Genomic DNA, 19,627 nt, shown 5'->3' with positions numbered 1-19,627 from the left:
ATTAACATATGTGGCACATCCAACAGCCTAAGAACTTTACCAGTTGACAGAGACTAACAGCCAAGAAAAATCGTAAGGAAATAATTTGTGGATTACACCAAGAATTTTGGTAATTAAAGCAAACAAGAGTTATAAATCAATTGGTCGAAAGAATTCCTATATTCTTAGATGTTCTTTATTGTAATCTCATGAATGGTTTTGCATTGTTTTGAATAATGTAACTTGAGAGGTGATGAAGAAAAAAAATCTTTGATAGGCTTAGTTATTTAACCGTGATTATGTCTGTAGGCAAAAACAACATAAGAAATCTTCACCAATACCTGTCAAAAGTAGTTCAAATTAGCATAGCTTTCTTCATCCCCTGGTAATGGTATCAACAGAAGTTATAGCAAATTATGAAGTATGCTGCTATCTATACTCAGATTTCATATTTGAGCAGTCTAATCCTTGGGAATGAAATGCAAAGTAAAAAAGAAAATTTCTTGCTCACCATAAAAGAACTTTTTAATAAGCTTAATTGGCACCATTACTTTTCCTCATTAGAATGGGACAATTTTTTTTTCAGTATTACAAAATGAACAGAATAAGATAGCATCTAATATAGTTTATTCATCTCTTGCCAAATGTTTCCAGTACAGAAGTTGAAAAATGTAATGATTTTAATTAATCTGATGTTTTGTAAGTGATGAGCATTTAGACCTCTCATTGAAGCCAATAGGAGTTACTAAAGCTGGGCAGCTTTGAACAGAAGGTCGATTCCCATACTTACAGACAAATTTTGGTAAGTAACTCTAAACTACCCACACCTGAAATGGTTGGTCTCCAGAATCTACATGACTGTAGTGCCAGCACATCTACAATTTCAAAATTTAAATCCTTCTAAACTGATACCCACAATGAATAGACTTATTTTGGTTTCATGTAGTACTGGGGGAGCACATGGTGCTAAGCAATAACAAAATGTGCCAATCCCCTATTACAATTTCTACCCCAAAGAGCTGAAAGGGCACAAGCTGTAAAGCACAGGAAATGCAAAACACAACACAACACAGACAGAATGACAAGTGGTGTTATTACTGAAATGCGTTACAAAATAAGTGGATTTTCAGGAGTTTTTTGAAGGAGGATAGTGAAGGATCTTTACGTACGTTAATTGGGAGGCTGTTCCATGTGTAGGAGGCAGCGTGGAAAAAGACACAAAGTTGGGAGTGAGCAAAAGAGACAAAAGGGGAATTAAGAGCGATGCTTGGGAAGTGCTGACAGTAAAGGAAATGAGGACCAAGGTTAAGCCAGAATCAAGAGTGCCTTGAACATGTCTAACTTTAAGCAAGGGAGAAAAAAGAATTCCTGGCAAAGGCTTAAGAAGCAAGGAAACATGGGCAATTATACAGGGAAGGAGAAATGATTTGTGTAGCATGTTCCATAGAAAAAAAGTAAGAGGGTTAGGAAGTGGGAGGGAGACCAGTTCACATCAAATAACTAGTGTAACAAACATTTCAGTCTCAAATAATAGAAAAGAATTAACTTCACTGAGATAATGACCAATACCCAGCCAGATGTGAGAAGTGGCAAGACCATTAGACTGCAGTGATTCTTTACCTAAAACTGTTAAATCATGTGAAAAATCACCACATGCCCAAAGTAAGTTCAAATGGAAAAGGTTAGAAAAAAGGTGTTTTAAACATGTCATTCAATGTAGCAGTAAAATATGGTTGTTCTATAAAATGAGTAAACTCATTTGATGCACAAATACATTCTGTCCATACAGGGTCTTGGCTGCTGTATTTCTATTCATCATCACTGTCACCAATTGTGAGAAATACACAAACTCTCAGTGTACACTGAATTTGATGAAGAAAACTTTTAAAATACAAAGTTGCTACCCCATAAGAGAAATAAAATTAAATATTTTTAAGCATATGAAGGGGAATGAAATACCATGACTTGTACTGAGCCAGAAGTATCTTTTTGCATGGTCTAAGTATACTGTCCTTCCAGATTACAATTTTGTGTCATTTACTGGTACATACTCATCAGCTCTCGAGAAGCAAGTACAAAAAAATTGAGCAATTTGTCACTAACATTAGTAATAGCAACTTCTGTATTACTGAAGCCTTAAGAAGTAATATTGGAATCAATATTACCACTTCCTCTCCTTGCCAGTATTTTCAAAGGAAGTATAAACATATTGATTACTCCTAGTAAGTGTTTGGTATCTTTTGGGTTTAAACACAAATCCAGGTCCAAGCAACTCACATCTTATCAACAGGTGTGGAGCTTGAATATTTGTATCAGAGTTCAACTCATGATGTCATTGATGTCCACCTCTACAAATAGATGAAATCAAATCATATCATATTTTGCTGGAAACTTAAAAGAGACATCTAAGTCTCTACTCCTCTTTCACGTAGTGACAGTCCATCAATAGGCCCAATTAGCAGTGCTTACTACTTTTTCTTTCTTTCCACTTATGCTGTCACAAATCCACTGTTTAGAATTAGATGATTGAATGTTGGTCACTTCCACTTTATCTCAGTGAGAGGACTCAGTAAAGCAGTCTCTCTCCTTTGTGTGTGTGTGTGTGTGTGTGTAAAACTGCAGGAAAAAGAAAATATTAAATACATTTCCAAACTTTATTTCAGAAGGTCTCATTTAGGAATGATTTCTAACTCCAATTAAAGCTTGCAGAAAAATTCTTTTAGCTTCAAAATGAAATCTGACTTAAAAAAAATTCTACATAGCCTTTTGCAGGTTTTAAAGTGTACAAAAACCAGGATGTCAGTTAGACACTTAATTACAGAGTAAGAAATTTATGCATCTTTGCACTATACGAAGGTACACCACATACACGTCAGTTTGAACAAGCTCATGTTATACTACACCTCAAACACTCAGGGAAATCTGTACTTACCCACAAATCATGTTCAGCATAATCAAACAGCAGCCAAACCTTTCTGTCACTGTGAGAAAGGAAAACCTTCTGCAATGCAATCACGTTAGGGTGCTTCAACTCTCGTAAAAGCTGCAGAGAAACAGAGAAGCTCTTGTTACTTCTGTGCATGTTAAAAGCAAACACATCAAAAACCCAAAACAGGCCTTAGCACAAACAGCAAACAAGTAATCCTAGAACAGGCCCTAGAAGAAAAGATGCCGCTGATGCAGCACATTATCTTCAAAATGTCAAAACTGGGATATACGCAGACTGTGTGGCACAGGTTGCTGTTCTGCCAGCACAGCTGACCATCACTAGCTACCTTTCTCTGTCCCATACTCAGCACACAGCTGCCCATCCCACCTATTCATTCCACTCACCCTCAGCTTCTACCTTAAAACAGAAGACGTTGTTAAACACAAACATAACTTGTTTTCTTATCAAAGGTGAACATAAGGATTTGAGGATGCCAGAATGAAGCTTGTGCAGCTGGTCCAGTTCTTTATGTGGACAACACAGTTATTGATCACCAATAATTACTGTATTACAAATAATTTTCTTTTGCAGTGGATCCCTGCTTCACTTGTCTTCAAATCCACGGGGTGGTTGTTCTCAGAACATAAGGGTGCTTTCAAATAAGTTTACCAAAACCATTTTCCTAACGGTTGTTTCAACTACTATCCCGTAATCCAGAAATAGACCCAAGCTTATTTATTGCTAGCCAGAAAGAAAACTAGGTCTCATGACTAATTAGACAGCACATTAAAGAAGGCACTGCTGCTGAAGTCATCCTTCTGCCAAACTAAATCAGTCTCAGGAGAAATTGGGAACTAGTACTCCCAAAAATATAATTTCCATGGAATCACTTTTCCCCCCACCCCCCTCCATACTGCAGTCACAAGAATGATCGATCACTTCTGTTTTATCTGAAAATTGCTTGCATCTGCAGCACTAGTATATAAATTGCCAAGAACCAATTTATAATGGCAAACTAGTAAATGAAGTAGGTTCCAAGGCACATTTGAGAGAAATGAATCTTCCGTTTTTTCATCTTACAGAAAAAGACTCGAGATGTTTATTTTAGGGGGAAAAAAGAATAAGGAAAAAGATTAATTTTAAATTATATTATTGTTTGGCTATACAGGTATCTGTCAAGACAAGAAATCTTCTAACGGATATTACAACTGCTTAAATCTATTCCAGTTTTCCAGCAAATGAAATAATTTAAATGCTTTTTCTACCATGCAGGAAGTGTTTTTTGTTTCTTCCTCTCCCTAACACAGTAAGCATTTCTAGCTGTAAAAGAAATTCCTCCCTAAGTAACTGATCAATAGTCATGCCCAGGTATCACAAGATACAGAAAAATTCATTTTATCACTTAAATAGTAACAACTTGTGGAATTATAAACTAACAAAACCATAGTGATTAAAATTGTCCCTTTGACATGCATCAAGAAGTGTTGCTCTATACCTTGTCTTTAGTAATACTAAAAACTATTTTCCAGTAGGGATTTGATGTGATGCCTCTGCCTTTTTTTCTTTTTTTTAAAATAAAATGTTCTTTTCATTTTAGGGTAATTTTTAAACTAGGGGGAGAAAAAACTGTTATAGTAGGCACATTACTTTTCAAATTGTTATTAGATTTTTCTTAAAAATACCATTGACAGCAATAGCAATATAAAATAAATCCAAATTTAAAAAAAAAAAAAAAATTACGTAAGGCATTCTCTCAAAATAAGTAAAACTTTGCAGTAAGAAACAGCCAAAGAAAATATAGTTCCATATCAAATGCTAGCATATAATACAGAAGTTAACAGAAATATTACGTAGAGCATAAGGATAGAAAGAATGCCTTAAGTGTTGTGCATTAACAGAAAGGTGCTATATGAAAGCGAGACAGGAATGCATATATTCTGCAGCTCTCAAACACCTCTGCTCCTGCCAGTCCACACAGAGAAACTGTATGTAGCAGTGGTAACCATTTATCAGAATGATCTGATTAACAAATGAAACCTGAAACACCTCCTTCTCACACAAGTCATGAGAAAGGATATTTTCCTATTAAAGTGGTACATTTCTTATTTGAAACAACACACACTCATTTACAATGAGTAAATGTATTGTTCTCCTCTTTTGATTCAACTTAGATGACACAACAATGACTGGTATGATCTTAAACACTGAATTTTGTAAAAAAACATGACAACATGAAGAAAAAATCATTACGTTCATTTTATACTACAGGTGTTGAGTTTCTAACAGAGATTGTATCTCACCTGAAGCTGAAGAATAGAGCATTCTAAGGCCAAACAGTCTCTGCAGAAATTTCTGACACTGTATTTTTCAGCTACTGGATGACTGGCTATAGTTGCAGCCATAGATGGCGAGAGCTCCCACCGAACTGACAAAGTCTGTTTACGCAGGTCACAGATGCACCCTCTACCCACCCGCTTCTCAAGTCTGCTCTGCTTAGAAAAGCTAGCAATTTTTCTAAACCATATTGTAAATTAACATGTTAAAACTAATAAGGTTATTTTTTAAAGTTGCAATCTAGAAAATGCTGAGATGTTCCCAACACTTCAATTATAGGGGCCACAGCAGCCTTATAAATAACAATGTATTTTTTTTCTCTCAAGAGGAGCAGCTACAAAGCAAAACATTTCCGAGATATGAATACTTACCAAAACACATCTTCTCTAATAATTATATTTAAAAGGATATTCATAATTTATACAGAACATTTATGGACTTGACTCTCTGACTTCAACTCATTCTGTAGTTATTTAGACACTGACCAGTATTAAAAACTAGACTGAAAACTTATCACATCATCTTGTTCCATCTAACGGCGTCTAACAGAAAATACTGATAAGTTATTATTAAGAATATTTAAATAAGCTTTTGTGTTGTCAGTTCTGTACTCCAACAGATGAACAAATTGGTTAATTAAGGAGAAAGACAACTCAAATTTTGTGTTATTCTCATCTGTCTATCCTAAGTGAATGCTTTAGCACTTACCATGGATAGTAATTTTGGAAGTGCTTTTGTAGTTTCAGCAAACAACAGACCTTTATACGTTCTACTGAGCCACAACCCTAATATAACAGGAAGCCATAAAAAATTTCATCTAAAATAGAGAGCAACAAGTGGAAAGAAGTTGTGCACATCCCAACCAGAACACTTTTAAAGGAGTTCTTACATTCTGGCTGTCAAGACTATAAGTGCCGCAGCAGCCGGTGCTTCAGCAGCAGGAGCCCGATCAAGGAAACGTTGGGTCTAGAGTCCAACGCACTGGGTCAACAACAGGAGCTCTGCTCTTGCTACACTGGGCTTGCAATGGTGCTAGACATGAACTAGACAAGATCAGAAACTACTGTTTAGGATACTAGCATGAGTCACAAACAGAAATGTTGGTCAGATTTATGTCTAAAAATAATCTTGTCTAGAGACAGACTACAGCAGAAGAGTGTGACTACAGGAACTGAAGTGATGCTACTCATAGATACACAAAGAGTGGAGATGAGGGGAGTCATTCAAAAAGCACTGGAAAGACATGATCAGAAAGGAATACAGAGAAGACCAAATACATGGCTAGGAAATCAAGAGACAGCAAATATGAGCCAAGTGTTTTGAAGAGGAGTCTTGATCTAATGTTTAGCTAAGAAGTAAGCGACTTTGGAAACAGTATTTTCATTAAAGCAGACAGGTGGAAGCCAATAATGTGAAAACACAGGGACATATTTAAAGCTACTTGCATCACGGTTATATCAACTACCTACCCTAATGACTTTTATGTTTGACTGGAATTTTGTCAATATTTAACTTCTACACCAACCATCTAACTGTGTTGTCATTAATTTGTGTATAATAGCTTCAAAATTATGTATTGCTTTCAATAATGTCAAGGTAGCACTAGGCCTTCAGCTAACCCTAATCTTGAAAACAAAGACCTAACTCATCTCATGTTAGATTTGCCACTTTTGCTTTTCTGCCAGCTTTTGCTATGAAAGTCAGGTTCCTGTTGCCTTTGTCAGGCTGAGAACGAACCTGACTTCAAATTCTTTGAATAAAGGAGCAGAAGAACTAATTTTTAAATATATTGTCCAAAAAGGAGATAGAGGGCAGAAAGAGAAACAAAAAACAAACAAAATGTGTCCTAAGACTACAGCTAGGTAAGACATTAGCTTAGTCTAATGGCTCACCTTCTGGTTTTGCCCTTCGACTACTCCCTTTATTATGTGGCTATCACATGCCACATATGTCTAACAGTTAAGTCATGCACCTTTTTCTGAAATGGTTGCATGTCCATTCATCACCATAAACACATTTCACAAGTGTGCATTTTAGCCATACCTAGAATCCCAAGGACAACTTCAGAGACATAGTAAATCATTGTCTACTGCTTTTCAGCACCACAGATTGCCATATGAACTTTAAACATACAAAACAATTAAATGAAACGTAACACCAATACTATTTGTCTTAGGTCTTGTGCAGAAGTAAATCAGTTTGGAGACTTGGTTAATTCAAGTCTAAAGTTAGAAAGAAGAAATTAATGTACTGTCCTAGTAATTGAAAGATTCCAGTGTACCTGACATTTTATTACAAGATAACAACCTGAACTTGAAAAGGATCTGTAGCTACTAGAATTTATTACTAAGTGAACACAGCATCATATTTTAATAGTACTTCAGCTTATTATTCCTCTAAAACTTAAGTTCCATCATACCCAGCTTGCTGTAAAATGCTAATAAAAACCTCTCTCTTGGGTGGGTTACAGTACATTTCTTTCCTGGTAACAGCATACAAAGAAGTTTAGGCAGAAAGTCATTGAGAAGGATGTAATTCTGAATTGTCAACATCTGTGCCACTTTTGACTGTCCTGTACAATAGCTTTCTTGTAAACATGTTAGAGATCGGGGGTTTTTTAATTATTCTTCTGGTCAAGAGAATTGTACAAGCATCTTTGCTCACCACAGTTCTTTGGTGATGCCACAGTCTCAGATTTTAAAATGCTGCATTTGGATAGCCCAAATAGCATGAAGCAGCTTGTAGGATTCCAGGCAGCTACACACTATATGCAGAATTGCTAGCAATTCCTTCTGCTGTCTGATGAGCAAGTTCTCTCATGAGGAACACTGAGCATTTCCCTCACAAGTGAACGAACGTCTCTTATAGCGGGGGGGGGGAGGTTATGATGCCTAAGAAAAAGTTAAGCTGGCAACAGAAGTGGTATAGAATCTTGAAGGATTGGAAATGTAAAGTAGCAGCAGCCAAGCTGAGTTAGACTGCACAGAAAGTCAAAATAAACAGTGAAGATTGTTGAGATAGAGAAGGAGCACAAGAGAGTGCACAAGCACAAGAAAGTAAAAGTGGGATATCATATAATTTAAAGACAAAAATAAAAATCTAAAATATTTTACCTCAGGTTTTCATGAGAGCTATGATACTGATCATGGAAAGAATGAACACACACATAATGGAAATGCCTCACATTTAAGAAAGTGAGAATCAGCACAAATCGGATACAAGCAGAACTCAGAGGTAGCATCATATGATTAGCAAATATAGCACATACATTTATAAAGGCAACAAGAAAAGGAGACAAGGGATTTGCAGACCTCTTAATACAAACTTAAAACATTTTGGAACCGTTGATATAAAGAAAAATGTGTTAAAAACAAACTATCCTGATTTTCTTCTGTGATAACTGATTTTCTACACAAGCAGAAGATTCAAATTTCAACTTAATAACAGTGTTAAGCACTTCATAAGATGTGAAAGATGACAACTGGAAGAAGTTTGAGGTGAGCGAGAAACTACTTAACAATGCAGCTGACGATGAAAACCATTTCAAGGTAAAGTAGTTCTATATATTAACTATTTGGAGAGTTACCAAAGAATAAGTACTGTGATTATTAATAAAATCCACCTTAGCATCAAAATCATGAGTGTGAATGAAATTATCTGATTAAATAAAGGTAGCATTCCCAATGAAGGAGTGTGATAACACATCATCTTTTATGATACTTTATTCTATGACTGACTAAACAAAGGGTAACAGAAATGGGATGAAATTAACAGCACAAAATTTGAATTCATGCACACTGAGAAGTCATCAGATGCAAGTAACATAAAGGTAGAACTGGATTACTGTAACACAAAATTAAGAGGATAAATCTGATATTAGATACACTAGTTAAGGTATTCATAGGAGAGAAAAGGATGTATTGATATCAATACATAAAAGGCTTCTGTAATACATTTAAAATACTATATGCAGTTTTCTTTATGTATCCTCAAACACCTTGTCCTCCACATGCACACAAAAAGATGAACTCACCCTGAAAGAGGCAAAGGGTGACCAAAGCAGCAATCTCTCTCAACAGGGAAGAAAAAGCTTGATCAATTACTGTAACTGAAGATTGATAACCACTAAAATACAAAGGTGTGAGCACCAAAGATGAAAGACATAATTATGCTAAATGACAAACATGATTCAAGAACAGATACAACTGATAAGAGATAAGTTTACCCTGCAAGATGGCATCTCATGAATAGGAAGGTTCAGGAATAGCTTCTCAGTAACAAGGAAAACAGCATATCTCATTTGCAGCTTGATCATAATTGGAAAAAAAAAAAATTACTTGATGAATTCAACATAACCATTAGCCACTAGATTCAGTGATGCAATGTCTAGGTAGTATGTGCTTTTAGAGAAGCCTTCATGAAAGGTGGGTTTGGTGAGGTTTTTATTGAATATCTCCAGCAGATGAAAAAAGATCATGTACTGATTGACAGCCAGCTCCTACAGTAATTTGGTTTAAACTCTTTGAACTTAGCCTACAAATGCTCTATCCCCATATAATGCAAGTAACTTCTACATGGAGTAGACTAACAACTAGGAAGCCTCTTGCTCTTTTGAGGTATAGAAAGTTCTGCATTTTTCTCCCCAAAGGAAAAGACAGAAGGAGGATAGTTAAGCTGTTACTAATGTAAACAACATGATCAATTTTGAAGGCATTTAGCACATTTAAAAATAGTCAGACAGTACATTCTTCAAAGAAATAACTCTTGCGCAGAAATACTTTTTCACCATAAGATGAATTATGCTTTCTAGATACCACCTACAAAAGCAGGATGATGAGGACAGATACTTTCGTCTCGCTGTGAAAGAAACCTAAGAAAAATTAGAGAAAACAGAAGATACACTGCTCTCATGACTTACACTAGTAAATCTTGTAGTAAACACGTATTTCTGTGTCAGTGATGACAAAACCCATAATCATCTTCAGAAATTTATTCTGAGGCCAACCTCATCTAAGAGGTGTTCCTTTCATGTAGTTTACTTCAGTCTTTTGATCTACGTAGTTCAAAACTGATCTGGAACAACCTTGGTAGTTTCTTTGATGGAAATGCACTCTATAATGCATTTAACCATTTTCAAGGTTAGAACCAAAACCTTTAACAGGCAGAGATGTGGATCACAAGAAGTCAGAGGAAAGACAAAGCATGAGCCTGATTGCTCAAAAAAGCAATTCTGTGGTGTAGAATTTTAAAGCCACCTCTTGTGCGATTAATATATTCACAGCCTCTAGGGTCACTGAAGTTGGTTTTAAATTGAAGCTGGGGTTTTCAAAGGAACATGAAGATCATCATCTTACTCCTTCAGAAGCTCTTTAAAAATTCCAAATTTATCTAGATGTTATTAATCAAAACTAGATCCTCTCCTCTGTGTTATATTATCCTTTCCACATAGACCCTCTGATGTCTGTTATCATATCGAGCTCATGCTGCAGCTTTATCCTCAGGGAGGTATATATGGGCCTCTCAAAAAATAAAAACAGGCAGCTATTAATTTTAGTCAACTTGTAAGAACAATCCTTTGCTAACTGTGCTACAGGTCTCAAAATTACCAGGAAGAAGAAAAGAGGGGAACTGCAACAGTGTACCACATTAAAAAAACTACTCAAAATTCAGCTTTGTTTAATGATCCAATTGATTCTTGAGTTTGTGATTTTCAAGTTTGGATTCCCTTTTCTAGCCGGAGAAATTCCACTTACAGAGTTACTGTATAACTGAAGTTAAAAAAAAGTCTTTACCTAGTAATAGCTTCAAACTGACCAGGTATGGAGGGTTCATTTATCAATCCTTCCAGCTGTAAGCTGTCTGTGGTTGGCACATGTACAAGAGGTCTCAAAAAGATGTAGGCAACATAAAAATGGACACATTCTTTGTATACTGGTCTGGTCAAGCCCTGTCCTTGGACAGTCTTTGCCACACAAAACCAAGTAGGAGAGGCAGACTGAAATGCCAAAATTAACAACTGCCATTCTTACATGAACTGCTAGGAGTGCTGCCTCAGTTTACAAAGCACACTCCAAATGAAAATTAAAAAGCTAAAATATTTTAAAAGCTTGAGTCCAAGCAGCCTCTCTTCTTCCCTCTAATTCTCCTATACAGGCAGCCAATTTTCATCAGTTTTATCCCAAGTAGTCCTTCATATTGAAACATCCCTCCAAGTCCGCTCTACACATCCTTCAACCTTCCTTCTTCACACTTCCATCTCTCTAAAGCACACAGCCCCCAAACTCCCAGAAGAGAAATATAAAGTATGTTTTAAAAAATAAGTAAGGAAAAAGACACTGAACAGAATCTAGCCAGTAAATTGCCAAATGTCAGGACATGAACAGGACAAAAACCTGCCCCACCCTCCTCCTATGACAAGGATTAAGAAAGTATTTATTCTATAAATATTTTCATTTCAGGAGCTGAAAGTGGTCTGGCATTGCTAAATAACATCATTATTCTGAAACAAAAGCTTGGCAAAAGACTTTTCATAAGTATTACATTTTAACTAAAATAAAGGAATAGAAACTCGGGTAACTGCTTTTTTAATTCTTGAGGTTCCCAGTAAAATAAAATTAAGTAACTTTAGTATTTTTTCTGAAGAACAAAGGCAGAAATACTAGTATAATGATTCTTTCTATTTCTTAGTTACCAATACAGTATACCATGGCATAGACTTTTAAATATAAAGAAAGAACTACTGCAAAATTACTTCCAAAAAAAGAAAATTGTTAGTTTTCAATACAACTATATAAGGAAATGCTGACATTACGATCATACAGTATCAACTTAGTTCCAGTGCACATATTAGATATATCATCTATTTTTATATATCATTTCTATAAAATACATCTGAATTATTATTAAATTTCTGCATCTTCCTAAAGAAAACCTCATTTCCTTTAGGACAATTGAATTCTATGCTCTCTCTTCTGTCAAAGGCAGCTCTGTATTCAGTCTGAGAAGAGACTTAGCAACAACCATTTTCCTGCCAGTTGAAAGGTATAGAGAAGTTTAAGCTCTGCCTCTCTTGGAGATTTTTGTCCTTATTTGGCCTACAATAAAATAAAAGAATACTCATCCACTTGGGTAACACCAACAACTAATTTGAAAACAAGTATAGAATGTAACCTTCTAAAAAGCAATATGGAATGTTTGTTATTTCTGAAAATTTTAAGGTACCCTGAATTCACTTTTCGGTTGACTAGAAAATAAATGTCTTCTGTTACTGAGAAGATAAAGAAGTTCCCACCAAACTAACAAAGACTTTTCAACGTAAAGCTGTCTTAGAACAGTCTTTACAATGGGGCAGGGAGGGACGACACTACTTCTCTAATAGTACATCAAAACTTCTCTAATAATACATCTTTAAAATTCAGAAGTAGCGTCACATAACTCCACAAGCCTACACATTCAGTCTGGGTTTTTAAACTGCAACTAGTTTTATCTTGCAGTGCTTATTCTAACATCTCTGCACTTTTCTGACTTCCTGGCAACCATTTACCACCTTGCTTTTGCACTGTATCTCACAGAGAACAAACAGGGACAGCAACTGAGGTTTTTCAATACCCTTGTAAAGCAATTCTGATCCATCATCCATTTTTCAAAGTAGGTTTTCCCCTCAAAAAGACTTCAGAAAGATAAATGCTATATGAACCAGAGTAAGAGGAACAGTGTTTTTAGCAAAAGAATGGCCAAAAGGTATGTTTTTCTAACCTCAACATAATTAATTATGGCACCATAGTGACGCGTCTCTCAAAAGGTAATAAATGTCTAACCTATGCAGTGGATTGGACAGTGACTGAAATACTATCCTGGAAAGAATTCCCATAGAAAACATTTTTACAATTTTTCCCCTTTATTGCTAAAGTTTCCTTAATATCCCTTCTACTTAACTTTTTGGTTAATGCTTTTATTATTAAATCACATTTTCTTTTTTGAGATATTCTTCCATTTTCACAGTTTATAAACTACAAACTACACAACACAAATTTTAATACAGATTATTTGACAGTTACCATGAAAATAAAGTCTAGATCTTTAAAAAACTTCCATCCAACAACTTCTTGTATCATACTAGTGATAATGACCAGACTTCTAACTTGATAAATACGTCCACTGGAGTCAGAGAAGAGTGCAACTCTGTGCCTCTGCTTTTGATTCTGAAGCTTGCTATCATATGATGTGAAAATGTCCTGGGTTTGCTTGTATATAGACTCAGAGCACATCAAGCATGACAATGCTGAGCTGCTCAACACTGCTCTTGCACCAATATCCAAAATCTCTTCCAAAACCACCTGTAAAATTCACTCAGTGAGGGGTTCTCTCAGATGACATAAGAGATTGGGCTCTGTAACAAATTGACTGGGAGACTGCCAGCACGTCCTCTTAATCTGACAGCTCAATAACCAAAGCACTCCCACCAAGGGGTAAACCTGGCTTCAGCCTTCCTCACTGCTCTGACCTGCTTAATGGAAGGAGCACAGGGGCTGAAAGGACACACAGCTCAAGCACATAAGACTTCAGGATAATATTCCCAGTAAATAGAGGTGACTCCCTGAAGCCTGAAGGAAGACATCTCAGCCCTGGAAAGAGCCAAGAACTGTTGCATACATCATGTAACTTAAATCTTACACAGCTTCAAGTGTGCATACTGAATGTTACAAATCCAACTCCAGATTTTAACTCGACCCCTGCTTTGTAAAGGACTTGGTATATTCTTCAAGGTCAAAGAATATACTCCTGCTGAGTACTGTCACATCCCAGTCCTCAACTTGCATACAATTATTTCTCCAATACAAAAATACACAGCAATACAAATCAAGTGTTATAATTAGGCAACAGTTTAACAATAATTTAATTTTCCAAATCATATTAAATAGGCACTCTTCTCACAGTATGAAGTATTAATCCAACACTCCCCTATGATTCAAAACTGTTTGAAAAAAAATCAATGATGTCTTAACTTTGTATCCATTGGTTGTATGCTAGATCAAGTATTGGCTATCCTGCAGTCAGCCTAAAGCCAGCATAAAGTCCATGCTTTGAGAAACTCAAAATGAAATCAAGTGCATATGCCCTAATCTGGACCAAACACTGGCTGAGCCAGCAACACAACAGCAACCTCCAGTCAGAATATAATTCTGTTAGGTCCTGTTTCCATGATGCTGAATCACAGAAATAGTAAATTTTCCAGGGAGGAATAATATTATCTTGTAGATTGCACTAAGTTTTCAGTGGGAGTACTATGTGACATAAATTGTATGTATTTTAGCATTTCAGGATTAAAAGAAAAAATTGCCTTCATACAGTTAGAAGGAGAAAAAGAAAAAAATTAAAACTAGTGATTATTCTTCATATGTACTCATTCTACTTACTTTGGACTGGGAAGCAGTAGTTTAGATATATAATTTATAGTTCAAGTCTTCTTTAAATGGAAAATTAAATCAGAGGTACGAAATTCAAAACATATTAAGCACATTAAACCTCTGTTCCTTATGGGAATCAAATTAAAGCTGCTTTAGTTCGAATGACAGCATCCATTAAAGTTTGATGTACTTCAACTGATGTGCTTTAATGTCTTACCTCTAGTTAAACAAGCTAATAGATAAGCCTATATTTGCAAGTATAAATTGAGTCTAACACCACGCTCCAAGGGAGAAACATGCCTGCAGACTCAAGGAGAGAATGCGAGTATTTTTTGGTTCTTAACCTCATTTCATTAACTTGGGTCTGTTTAAAATGGTGAAAGTTTTGCACATAGTTTTACAGTCAGGTTTCTTGTATACTGTTTCAGGGTAAGATTAATTTAAGCATATTACTCTTTCAGAGCTTTACTCAAGAATTATAGAAGTAATCAGTCTGTTGATAGTTATTTACAACAAATTCAGCATTTCACTCTGGAAGCACAAGGCTAGAACATTCTTAGTGTTTATTAACGCAATTACCTGTTAGATTTGTTCTGCTTTTGCTCATAGGTTTTCACTTTTTACCCAAATTTTCTGCAAACTTTTTAGCCACACATTAGACAAATCTAATGTGTGAAGCAAGCTAAAACAAGATGTTCATTGGCGGTCTCCCAAGTCATTAAACGCCTACCACAAGATTCTTCTCATACTCTCAGGATCAGACTGCAACTGGATAAAAAAGCCTGTTATTTCCTCATTCTTCTATTAAATATGAAAAATTCTTCAATGAGGCAATGAATGCAGCAGAACTAGTATTTCTCCCAGTAAGGATCGATATGGTTTGGAAAGGCTCAAAAGGTGGCTTAATGTAATTCACAAAATCTGGTGAGCAGAGATAAAAATATAAACAAGGTGTGGTAAATATGCTCTTACAGCAACCCATAAGGACTCTGAACATCAGTTTTGTAAGAGAGGTTTTGAAACAACAGTAGGTAATAAAATGAAGAAACTAGTAACTAGTAGAAACCAGTAACTGCTTAATATTTTCCAGCATGAGAGGTTAGGCATGTGGCGTTCTGCATTTAATCTTCCACTGAATAGAACCTTTTTCTAAAGTAACTTTTAGTGCAAGCAAATCAGTACTGAACTGACTTTTTGCCCCCAAAAGTGGTCCTGAAAACAAAGTAACACGAACGCTCACATTAGACTTTCTTCCTGAGAACTGAGGCAGATACTGTCCCAGATATTATGCAAAGACAAGTAACTGGAAGTCACTCTCAAGACCTGCAACAGAACTCTTCCAGATCTGGTGTATCTCATTAAGCATACAATTAGCAGTAGCAAACAACATTTTTACAAGCCCAGCCAAAATGATACAGTTCCTTTACGTGCATCTTCCTTCTGGAATAACAACTTCAGACTGCCTGAAGAAAAAGAAATACATCTTTCAGAAGCTGGGAAAATTTCTTACACAATTATGCCATCGCCCACTACTAAGAATCCCCAAGTCTACAGCAAGCCTCCTGCACATTTGTTGCTTCTAACTTTGCTAAACGAATTGTTTGGGGCTGAGATTTTCCGGTCTGAGCACTAGTGAACATCTGACCATTCACATAAACCATTTAGCCATTTACAGGAACACCACTAAGGACAAAACATGTAATGGATGTATGTTCCTACTCAAAGTAGTAAGAGCTGCTGTACTCGATTCAGACTCATGACATTTCTTCATGCTTACTCTCCTAAGCCTGATGTAGCTGAGGCAAACACCAAGAAAAAGAACATGTCGAGCAGTGCACAGACAGTACAAGCCTTTCATAGTATGAGTAGTCAGCTTCAAGTAAGCCAGATCAGGAACTTGAGAACCAGTTTAAACCAAGAACCAGCACTGGTTTTGTGCCTTTGCTCAATTAACTCCCAACTGCATTCGTCCTCCCCAATTTAGTCCTAATCTCTGATCTCTATAAGATGGGGAGCTGTGTTTCAAAATCAAGTTGTATTGGGAGAGACTGGCTATCTTCCTTCAGTTGCCCTAGTTCTTCTGTTCTGATAAACACTGAATAACAATTCCCTAAATAACTTTTCCATGTAAGTCTGTGATTTTAGACCTCCCACATCTTCCTGCAGCTTTCCCCTCCTTCCAACCCATAGATTCCCAGTCTGTTTTGTCTCCATTGATACAGAAGTAGTTTTGTATCACCAACTTTGACTCCCCTTGTCTTTACCTTTTCCAGTGCTACTGTATCCTTTTCTGAGGTGGAAAGGGATCAGGATGCTACATAGACGCCCAACATCTGAACACACCAGGGATTTATGAGGTCAACCAGATCTGGTTTGCACTCAGGTCTTGACTTCAGTAATTCACTTTAAAGTCATTCTAGGGACTTTGAATTTGCCTTTTTGACTGCTCCTAAACTTGGAGCTGTTTCCAGACGAATAGTGATAAAGATTCAAAGATTCTCCCCCTACCCTCAACCTGCACCAGAGTAACGATCGTTCAAGAAGCCATCACTGTCTGTAAATAGCGAGGGTTGTTTCTCTCCCATTTCCACTGCATTAAAATTCAACGCTGATAGACGCAAACATAATTTTAGCACACAAGCTGCTCGGTATTATAAGATATTTTGCACTTCTGCACAGGTTAGCAAAGAAACAAAACCAGGCTAAGCAATTTTGTATCATCAAACTGTCATCTGATGCTTCACTTTCCCTTGGGGAAAAAAAAAAAACATTATTTGCGCACACTCTGTAGAAATGGACTTACGAGACCTTTAGAGCTGTTAAATGATGCGTGTTGGAGACAGCTCTGGCACTAAAAATAAGGTGAAAGTTTCCCCCATTTTTCTGCTGCTTAATTCAGTCCCTCAGGAGAAGGCTAACTTCTTCTGAGCAAGGGACATGAAACTCACTTCAGAAAAAGTAGAGGTAGGAAGAAGGCAAAGGAAGAGTCAGTCAGGAGAACCACCCCAGGGAGAAGGAGGAGAGGGACACGGGCTGCAGCTTACCGGCTGCTCTGCTCGGCAACACCAGGACCAGGAGGAAAAGCAGAACTGGAATCAGCAGTGAGGAGACATACAAAACCTTGGAGAAAGACACTAGAAAAAAAGACTAGATCAAGGCAGAAGGATACATGGACTACAACAGCGTATCAGGGCTGAGGAATCCAACTGGCTGGGGAAAAAGAAGGGAAGAGGGGGAAAAACAAAACAGGGGACACTAGCAAAGCTGGAGAGGGAAAAAACAGTGTTGGTGAGGCAAGGAGTGGGAAATGGGACAAAGAGTATAAAAAGGAATGAACTAGCTAGGAAAAACAAGACTGAGGCAAAAAGACCAGTGGAATAGAAAGCAAAGGGCAAATATAGAAAATGTCAAGGGGGGAGAGATGCACAAGTGTCCAACACAGCAAACACCCCTCTGTGTTGTGAGCAGAAGGTTGTAAAGAAGAAGAGAAAATGAGGCATAAGGGAATGGAACCATTGCAGAGAAAAGAAAGGGCATAAGGAAGAAGCTTCTATTTCCAAGGATAGAAAATGGAGAAATACATAGTACCTGTCAAATTCTTTTATCCTTTCAGCATGACCTTCAGGAATAAAATCAGTTGGATTTGTATGAAAAGGAAGGCAGAAAAAGAGGAGGGCTCTAAGAGTATGTCAAGGGTGGTGAAAAGAACCTGGGACTGGTGATATGTGATACAATTAACTGTAAAAATGAAGAAGACTCATGAAAGGCGGTGAAAAATCTGCAGAAGCTGATTGTAAGATTTTATTATAAGCACTCTAGCGTGCAAAAGAAGCAGCAAAAGTAGTAAATATTGCTGCTGACAGACCCTGTGATAGAATAGGGAAACGCGAGGAGAATCATAAAGCGTATCAACAGAAGAAAAGCAAGCAGGAACAAGAGGATATGAGAAGTCACGAATACTTACACGCCAGATATTGTAAGGAAGTCTAAGCAACAGAATATGAAGGATACTTTAAAAAGAAAAAACTGTACAACAAAGAAAAGGTTTAGAATAGGAATTAGAGACAACAAGGTTTGAAAAGGACAACAAAAGAGCAGCTTTGCTAGTGAACACAAACATTTAAGTAGTATTGCCCCTAACTGAAGAGGTAAACACAAGCTAATACATACAGCTAAGCGACCAGATGCATCATCTGCATTAAATTACAGAGGATGAATGCAGAAGAGTTCACAGAAAGAGAGCCAGGAGCCAGTCAGAGGAATGACAACAAGCAGAAGATTAGAAGTTACATGCAAGTAGCCTGGTAAAAAGGATTAAAAAACCCTACAAATAATATTTTTTTCCTACTCAGACCGCAAATGTTTTACAATAGTTATTGAAATAACTGAATGTAATAAGACATTTTGTCCCAATCAACATGTCACTACTATACAATAGGATAACTCAGCCAAATAATCTAAGAAGTGCAACATGCACTTTGTTTCCACTTATTATGACATTTTCCACAGTTAGATAAAAATCAAAACAGCACGTCCTTTATCGGAGCTGATAAAAAGAGACTAGGTCAAGGATTCTTCCTTTATCCTATTATTGTCAAGACAGAAAACATGTTTTTGCAATGCCCTACCTAAAAAACATAGAGTAGACCTTCTCTATTTGGCAAGAAGCATGGAAAAGTTCAGGCAAGGGACCAGATGTTTCGTTAAAATGCATAATGGTATGGCTTCACTTTACGGAGAACCCACAAAGAGTGCCCTGAGAATCTGGTCCCAATGCCCTCTCTTCTTAATACCCAACATCAGATTTTATTCCAAAGGTATGAAAACGTATTTACATACACACCTCCCTTCAAATCTCTTATAAAAGACAAGAGCATATCCTATGTTGTAAAGACTACAATAATCTCCCAGGAAGACAAAGCTATATCCATAAGCAAAATAAATACTTTAATTCACACATGACGCTACTTTAGCAAAA

General features: G+C 36.6%; 1 protein-coding gene across 3 annotated transcripts in view; it reads right to left on the bottom strand.

Annotated features, from left to right (window-relative positions):
• CDK19 (cyclin dependent kinase 19) overlaps nucleotides 1–19,627 on the bottom strand; it is a 130,571-nt gene that overhangs the window by 75,764 nt on the left and 35,180 nt on the right. For 2 of the 3 annotated variants that reach the window (XM_074819332.1, XM_074819333.1), the window contains exon 3: nucleotides 2,912–3,022. In XM_074819332.1, coding sequence (XP_074675433.1) covers nucleotides 2,912–3,022 — 111 coding nt within the window. Of the gene's footprint in view, nucleotides 1–2,911; nucleotides 3,023–9,467; nucleotides 9,549–19,627 lie in introns of all 3 variants that reach the window. The other variant, XM_074819330.1, reaches the window with a different exon arrangement.

The sequence above is a fragment of the Strix aluco genome, chromosome 3 (genome assembly GCF_031877795.1).
Source record: "Strix aluco isolate bStrAlu1 chromosome 3, bStrAlu1.hap1, whole genome shotgun sequence".
Classification (NCBI taxonomy): Eukaryota; Metazoa; Chordata; class Aves; order Strigiformes; family Strigidae; genus Strix; species Strix aluco.
The sequence above is the reverse complement of the archived record's forward strand: the minus strand, read 5'-3'. Positions and strand labels throughout refer to the sequence as shown.